The 8,543-nt window shown below is 31.3% G+C and overlaps 1 protein-coding gene across 2 annotated transcripts; it reads left to right on the top strand.

Annotated features, from left to right (window-relative positions):
• The first annotated feature begins 5,083 nt into the window (after window positions 1-5,083).
• Window positions 5,084-8,543, top strand: LOC145033561 (uncharacterized). Of its 2 annotated transcripts, none has more exons than XM_078982150.1 (11): window positions 5,084-5,273; window positions 6,301-6,371; window positions 6,503-6,605; window positions 6,706-6,806; window positions 6,915-6,983; window positions 7,066-7,181; window positions 7,272-7,326; window positions 7,428-7,548; window positions 7,708-7,755; window positions 7,940-8,034; window positions 8,301-8,543. In XM_078982150.1, exons 2-11 carry the CDS (start codon window positions 6,330-6,332, stop codon window positions 8,400-8,402), a joined length of 852 nt encoding a protein of 283 aa, XP_078838276.1. In that variant the 5' UTR covers window positions 5,084-5,273; window positions 6,301-6,329; the 3' UTR covers window positions 8,403-8,543. The 2 variants fall into 2 exon arrangements, with proteins under 2 accessions (XP_078838276.1, XP_078838277.1); XM_078982151.1 differs by lacking the exon at window positions 5,084-5,273 and adding an exon at window positions 5,979-6,127.

Here is an 8,543-nt window from a genome sequence, read left to right as displayed (position 1 = left end):
TTTCTGTTTTCCCGCTCAAATTGCACGCCTTGCACCAGAAAAAAGAGTATTAGGCTAATTTTCTTGGGTCGAAACATATATATATATATATATATATATATATATATATATATATACATATTTCTTATTGGACTAATCTGATGTCGTTCCATTTATGTTGCCTTGGGCCTTTGCCCATCTCGCCCATGTATTTGGGTCGGGCCTGATCAGAAGCACCATTGTCTTCATCAACTTCATTATCTTCATAATCATAGTTGAAGTTAAAGAAAGCATCCTTGTATCTCTCTTTACCCTGTGTCTTGAAATCATCTTCCATTTCCATATTTACGTGCTCAGTATCGACCACTTCCTCATCGTCCTCGTATTCTTCAGCTAATTCATGGTGAACTTCCTCTGATTCGACAACCATGAATAAAAGCGGTCGAGTTTACCTTCGTTTCTCTCAGTAAAACCATACTTCCTTCGTGTTTCTCTCTGTAAAACCTTAGCCTTTTTCTCTCAATTGATTTACCCCAAATGATGAACGAAATGGATATAGAATGGTAAAACCCTCATTTACACGTAAGGTGCCACATACACATAGTACCGATGGGGTACCGTCGAACCCAATAACTATACCGCTTTGATTATGTTTACTAGTAATTAGGACTTAATTGCAAAAAAATATAGGGACAAAATTGATTATAAAGTCAATACATAAAGATTTTATTGCAGTTTTCCCTATATAGTTTGTAAACTATAAACATCTCGTAAAACCTTTTACTCATTTTACAAAATGTTGTGAAAACATATATTTTCAAAGTTATGTTTTCCCTGAGTTGGTTCAAACATATTTGTGGTCCTGGGTAATATATATATATATATATATATATATATATATATATATATATATATATATATATATATATATATATACACACACACACACAAATCAGCGATGATAACTAGTTCTTTTGGTGAATAGTTTTCTTACTGGAAAATAATTATTAAATTTTATTATTAGTTATTATGTAATAAAAAAATACCAGTCTTAAATAAAATATTTATGTTTAGACATTATATTTATCTTTCATGTTCATACATTTGATATAAATTAATTAATATCGGTGTCTAGTTTGAAGAAATTATAAATTAATTTATATACATGAATTTAATGTTTTAAAATTATCATTGTGCACCAAACTAAATTTCTTAGTAACATTCCTTAATTAAAATCTTCTAACTCTTAATAAGTATTAATAATGTATTTTTGCATACTTGATTTGTACAAAAACCTTTGTACCTTATATTTCTTAAACTTAAAAATATGACTAATATGCTTTATAACATAGTATTATATATATATATATATATATATATATATATATATATATATATATATATATATATATATATATAATCCCTTTATTTTTATTTAAATTTAAAAGAAAAAGTATTATTAAGACAAAAAAATAATTGTTATTAGATAAAAATATTTATATATGGAAATTAGGGATTTAAATTTAAATGTAGCTTGGATGAAAAATAAAAGTTGTAAATATTATGTATCGAACCCATTTTTTGATAGAAGAATGGAACCAAGAAGGACAAAATGATAAATATTTCTATTTAACCAAACAACTAATTTATTTTGGATGAAAAGAAGCCCAGTCGGTCAAAGTGATAAGTATATCTATTTAACTAGACTGCTACTTTATTTTTTATCAAAATTCTATTTCTTCACAAAATACCTAAACATATATCACCTTTTTTCAAGTTACACATTGATTATTCAACATATTTGGTCACTAGACCATTGGTTTAAATAAAATGCATTGTAATTCATTTAAATTAAAATAAATTACATGTTTGGTCCCAAATTTAGTCTAGGGTTGTAGATTGTTGTAGAAGTAGTTCTTATTTCAAAATAAATTAGCAGGCTAGGTTGCTCTATCCATCTTAACTTTGTTTCCCTTAATTTAACACCCCTTAAATGCAAGGCTAGGTTGCTCGATCCATCTTAACTTTGTTTCCCTTAATTTAACATCCCTTATATGCAAGTCACATGAAGGCATTTATGTCACTCCCAAATCTTTGTTCTAAGATTCATCTTCACCTAAATCGTTGTTCCCAATACCATGAACTCATATATGTAGGTCATCATCATCTTGAAAGTCTAAATTTGGTTTCAATATGAGGACAAGAATTGATAACATTTATTCAAACTCTATATTTTATTCTTGTGGGATTTGATAAGGTGAAGTGAAAATCCATATCGATGAAATTGGTAACCTTTTATAGAACTCAAAGTTTGATAATAGCAATATCATATGAATGTATGCATAAAACTTACACCATTTTTTCTTTATTCTGATTTCCATCCGACTTCCTAATTTTCAAATTCAATTGACTGAGACTTGAAAATTGATTTTTTTCACTAACCATCACTGTTTGTTCGCATCTTCATTCTGATTTCTAAAATCATCGTTAGTTCTTGACTTGTTTATTTGAAAATCGTCCGTACTTCTTCCTAGTTCTGAAAATTGGGAATTATAAAGGGAATATCATGTTGGATGTTTATCTTTTTCCCATATGGTTGGGTGGAAGAATATTTGAAGGGTTTATAAAGTTTTCCTTACATTTAGCCTTCAAAGTTTAGTGGAGGTTAAGGAATGGGCAAAGCCCACATGCCTGCTTATTCGGTTTGTTGATGTGAGAAGTGACTCACTTGGAGCTGATGAGTTATTATTTATACCAAGGTTTTGGGTTTGATCGGGTTGGATGAAAATATGTTGATTGTACATTGACTTTGTGGAGCCATCACAATTTCATGTTTTTTGGAGTCTCCAACTATAAATACAACCTGCATGTAGTTGTATTCACCACCCAAAAAATCGAGAATTCTTCCGGTTTCCAAATATTCTCTTTGTATTATTATTTAGTGGTTCTTCACGTAGTTGTTAGAATGAATGGTAATCTCCATTATATCCTAAGTTTTACGTTGAAAGGCTACAACCACTGAGCAAAGTAAAAACTTTTAAAGACAAAAGTTTTTCCATGTAGTTTTGTATGTCAAGAATCTAATCTACGATTAAGTTATGTCACCGTTAAATATAAAAGAACAATGTCTAACATGGTTCTTTAAGACTTAGCCCAAATCCGATTAGATTGAAGCCTGTGCTTTATTTCCCCATCAAAGTTACTGAATCATGCCTCAAAAAGAATTTGGATAATCAACTTTTTGGAAAAAAAAAAAAAAAGTTATGCCTACGGGGTCACAAAAAAAAAAAAAAAAAAAAAAAAAAAAAAAAAAAAAAAACTGCAAATTGTTAATTTTTTATGGTTTCGATCTAAACTTCTTTGAATTGAAACCATGTAAACGATATTTTTACAATTTTTTCAAAAGAAAAATTAAAAGAGACAAATAAGCAAATTGCAAGAAAACAAAGACGAAATTACAAAAATGGTCCCTATAGTTGGCAAATTTATGTGTTTTTGGTCCAAAGTGAAATGTTGATGCACCATTGGTCCCAATTTGGATATCTTGTGTAGTTTTAGTCCTTATGGTTATCATTTTTTGTGGTTTTGATCCATACCCTACCTAAAATGATGATTATACCCTTGACTTATTGTTTTTTTTTTTTAATTGAGTTCCTATTATTTTAATTAAAGAAACCCAAAAAACTCACCCAACCTCTCTTAAGTAACACCCCACCCCACCATCTCTCTCTCTCTCTAATGTTGTTAAAGACCCATCACTGACCTTCAACCCACTGCATCCACCATCGTCGACCATTGCTACCTCAAAAACTTCAATCAACCATCATCACCACATCATCATTCCTCAATATATTCGCATCCATAAAAATCCATATCATATCAGGTGTTTGTGGTGGGACACGATTGGGGCACAACTGTCGCTCGACATCTAGTCTTTTCCGGCTAGATAGAGTCAAGGGAATCATTTCTCTCGGTATTCCATTGTTTTCTAGATCCCCAAACACGTAGAGTGCAGTCTGATTTTTTTTTTTTTTTTTTTTTTTTTTTTTTTTTTTTTTTGCATCTTATTGGTTTCACAACATAAACAATGAAATATCAAACCCATTTCGTAATCAACGAGAAAGGGAGTGGCAGAGCGCCGCCCTTGTTTATCTATTCGAGCCACTATAATCAGTCGCTATCTCTATCACCTTTATCATAACACCACCACCTGTTGGATTTGCATCACAAAAAATATCCCACCTACCCTACCTTAATTGTCGAAGAAGAAAACCTGTTAGCCTCTTCTCCCCAAATCAAACTGAAATTCGATACTAGACCACACCACACCAAATCAAGAACAAATCCGGAACCTGTAACAAATATCAAAACCTAAGAATATTTTTAGGTCAAAAACTTAGACCCCTCTAGATCCAAAATCGAAAATAATCAGCCCCCGTCGAGAAGGCATGACAAACGCAGGTGGTTAGGGAGATTGTCGATGATGGTTTTCTAGTTCATAGGTGATGGGAGGGAAGAGAGATATCTCCAACGAGATATGGGTTTCAGGTCTGAGAAATTGAGGTGTCTGGTGGCGGATAACCGTGGAGAATATGGAGATGGTCGGCGAAGGATGGTGGTGGGGGAGAACATTGATGGTAGGAGGAGGTCACGTGGAGGTGTTATTGTTGGTATGTGTTGGTGTGTGTTTTAAAGAAGTAGCAGCAGACGAAGGGTGGAGAGAGAGCGAGCAAGAGAGAGGGCCCTTCTTTTAGAGTAAATTATCTTTTTTATATATAATAAATAATAAATGAACTAAAAGAAAAGGAAAACGAAATTTAGGAGGGGTATAATAGTCTTTTCAGGTGTAAAGGGACCAAAATCAGTAAAGATATCCAATTTTGGACCAATGGTGCACCAACATTTCATTTTGGACCAAAAGCACATAAATTTATCAACCATAGGGACCATTTTTGAAATTTTGTCGAAAACAAAAGAAAGAGAAGAGAGAGATAGACTAGAGAGCTATAGATTAGGCGAGATTGTAGAAACACGTCAGGCGTAAATCGTAATACAACACGAAGCCCTCTTGCCCCAAACTTGTAGTCGTTCGGGGTCGGGGTCCGTTTCCCAAAAGCTCAGATGCCATTCCAAGCTTTCTCATCCTCCTCCTTCTTCTATCTCTTCAACCCCCAACCCTGGCTCCACCATTCTCCCCTAGAGGGCCCCACCACCCTCACCGTCTTCTTCTTATCATCATCATCGTCATCGTCAACATCACCCTTATCGGATCTTCATTCCTTTTTCTTTAAGAGGTATATAAATCTTTTCTACGGATTTTATGTGTTCTTACCTCAATTTGCTAAATGGGTCGTGTTACTTTTTGTCTTTTGTCCCATACACGCATGCCTTTCCGTTTTCCCTTTGAAAAGTATTCAATCAATTATGCATTTATATGCGTCATTAGCTTAATCAATTACTCGACATATAGGCATTGTCTGTGATTGTTTGTGAATGTGATTATTGTTTTCTTTGATTAATCATTAATTCATATTATCTCAATTTACAATTTAGGTTTCCTTTTTGTCGCCTTTCCCCTTCCTCTTTCGCGTTAAAGCATTTTCATCAGGATTACAAATTTATTCCGTCAAGTTATTATTATTATGCATGTTGTTACTTTTGTCTTGTATCCTCTCCTTTTGAGACACTTTACGTTAGGCATCACTTTCTTTTAGGAAAAGAATCATTCATAAGAGAATAAGTGAATAACCCATTAATTGCGCTACTTAATCTTCAATTTATGTGTATATATATATATATATATATATATATATATATATATATATATATATATATATATATATATATATATGCTTCTGTTTCTTTTAGAAATTGACTCTTGATATTTTTTCTCTTACTAAAAGTGAAATTGGTGAGAAACCGGTTTAGGAATGATGAGGGGTTGAATTTTTAGGGTAAAGCATGGGTTTTTATGATCATTTTCTTTAGCATTTCAAAACCAACATTGCATTTTTAATATCATTCCTTTTTGTTTGAGAGAGTTTAGAAGAAAAGTGATCAACAAGAATACAAGATTTGTCTTTTGTTTGTTTCACTAATGAGATTAAGACATAGGAAATGCATATCTTCATGTTCTTCTCATCACAGAGTAGGACTCCCTCTTCATCTCTCTGTTCTTTAACTTGTTACGTTTTATCTAAACAGTTCTTCAAATCCTTTTTTTCACAAAGTGTTTGTTATAATTTCGTGAAATATGATTTGCTACAATTACTTGAATTTCAAAACATCTATCTAATATTTGATTACTGCATTATAATGCAGAAATCAGATGATTGATATGCACTATTCTAATGCGTTCGTGGGAGTTCTTCCTAAAATTTCTTTGCTTCCAAGTATGGACTCAATTTTTAAGTTTTCATGAACCAATTATACTAAAATTTTCCAGTATTCATCACTAAATCCCACTCATTCAGATTCCATTTACTAATCTATTCATGCACAAAACTTTTTGTTCAAAAACCAGGTTGATGAAGATGATTATCCTTGGAGACACCACAACAAAGACAACATTTTGGAATGGTTACATAAGTCTCTTACCAGAAAATCAGTATTAGCTCAATGTATTAGTGAGTGAAATCTGTTTAAAAACATATTGGATTTACTATATCTAGAATTTTATAAACATGTAAAATAATAAAATATCATTTTTTTAAATGTTGGATTTAGCTACTGCTATGGTTGGTCCACGACAATGGATTGGCGGAATTTTTGGCATGAAGCGTTCTGCAAGTAACAAATATGTTGATTTTAAGTACACTAATGTTCAGGTATTATATCAGACTCCATTAAAATTAGAAAGTTTTGAATATTTTGATCAATAATTTGTATTTTTTTTTGTGAAAATCTAACAAGATTCTCATGGAAAATTTTTACAGGAAGCAAGATATCAAAAGCTTAGAGAACGTACAAATGTACCTTTTGATGAAACTCGCATTGAGCATCAGGTATATTTATTTCTCTAACTCCTTTTTTTAATTTAAATTGAGATGATTTCTTTTTTGATGCAATTTTATGTTTTATTGACAGAAAGCCCTTGTAGAATTGTGGAATTTAGCATATCCAAATGTTACACTTAGAGGGTTGATCTCTGATCAATGGAAGGAAATGGGGTGGCAAGGAGCTAATCCATCCACTGACTTTAGGTACAATTTTTAAAACTTTTTTTTACATTTTATAAAAGATTAAATATATATTCATTTGATTATATTTATTATATTTTGTTTTGTCATAAGGGGTTGTGGTTTTCTTTCACTTGAGAATTTGCTGTTCTTTGCAAAAACATTTCCAGTATGTTTACTTTCTAACTAAAACTTTTAGATATTATTCATGAAATAGCAATTTAAAAAAACCAAATCCAATTTACTAACTCATAATATTTCAAAATGAAGGCTGCTTTTCGTAGGTTGCTATTGAAACAACCTGGAAAAAGGGCAGAATGGGAATATCCTTTTGCAATTGCTGGCATTAATATATCTTTCATGTTAACTCAGATGTTGGAGTTGTATTCAGGTTTGTGAGTTGAAGTTTTAATAATAATAATAAGAAGAAGAAGAATTACTTCCTTTCATTTTTTAGCTTATCTTAAATTTAACAGACTTGTATATGATTTTGTTGGAAGTGAAGAAATGAGTGTATATAATCTTACTAATGAGTTGTATTAAATTGCAGTTAAGCCTAGGTGTCTTCACTGTGTCAATTTTGTAAAAATCTTGGGAGGTAAGTATAAAGTATCATGAAGTACTACTTTTGAGTATATATATATATATATATATATATATATATATATATATATATATATATATATATATATATATATATATATATATATTCAATCTTGAATCCTTCTAATTTAGAAAGTATTAATAATGGATTCGATATTCATGGGAACAATTTATTGTAGAGGACGATGAAGCCTTTGATGTTCTATATTGTATTGCTTTTGCAATGATGGATGCACAATGGCTTGCGATGCATGCCTCATACATGGAGTTCAATGTAGTCTCTCTCTCTCTCTCTCACACACACACACACACTTTGAATACTGTAAACTGTTAATACTGTAAAAAGAATATGTTACAATATTAACAGTTTAATATGTTACAGTATTCACAGTTTGTTTAATACTGTGAACGGGTATACAAGAACCATGCTACAATTTAATACTGTAACATGCTTGTTGTATAAAAAGGTTGTAACCTTTTTGTAGTTCATATTGCAACTATTGATATGTAATAATTTATGTTACTTTATAAAAACATCAGGAAGTTCTACAAATTACACGAACACAATTGGAGAGAGAACTTGCACTGGAAGACATCCATAGAATACGAGATCTGCCAGCCTTCAACCTTCTGCACCATTAGTTTCTTATTTCTTGAGTTACGAATGATTAATGATTGTATAGTTAGATTCGGGATTCATCTCATTTTGATTAATGTTATCTGGTTCATTAGATTAAAGATTTTTACATGTTAGATTAATATTTTAATTACTCTTTCTCTTCT

Source organism: Lactuca saligna, chromosome 3 (assembly GCF_052625555.1).
Source record: "Lactuca saligna cultivar CGN05327 chromosome 3, ASM5262555v1, whole genome shotgun sequence".
Taxonomy (NCBI): Eukaryota; Viridiplantae; Streptophyta; class Magnoliopsida; order Asterales; family Asteraceae; genus Lactuca; species Lactuca saligna.
The sequence above is the reverse complement of the archived record's forward strand: the minus strand, read 5'-3'. Positions and strand labels throughout refer to the sequence as shown.

Excerpts from the sequence above, each read along its gene's own strand:
- LOC145033561 (XM_078982150.1), top strand. The coding sequence starts at position 6,330 with ATGCGTTCGTGGGAGTTCTTCCTAAAATTTCTTTGCTTCCAA. Across the intron at positions 6,606-6,705 it reads AGTATTAGCTCAATGTATTA|CTACTGCTATGGTTGGTCCA; the intron begins GTGAGTGAAATC and ends TGTTGGATTTAG. Across the intron at positions 7,756-7,939 it reads TTTTGTAAAAATCTTGGGAG|AGGACGATGAAGCCTTTGAT; the intron begins GTAAGTATAAAG and ends AATTTATTGTAG.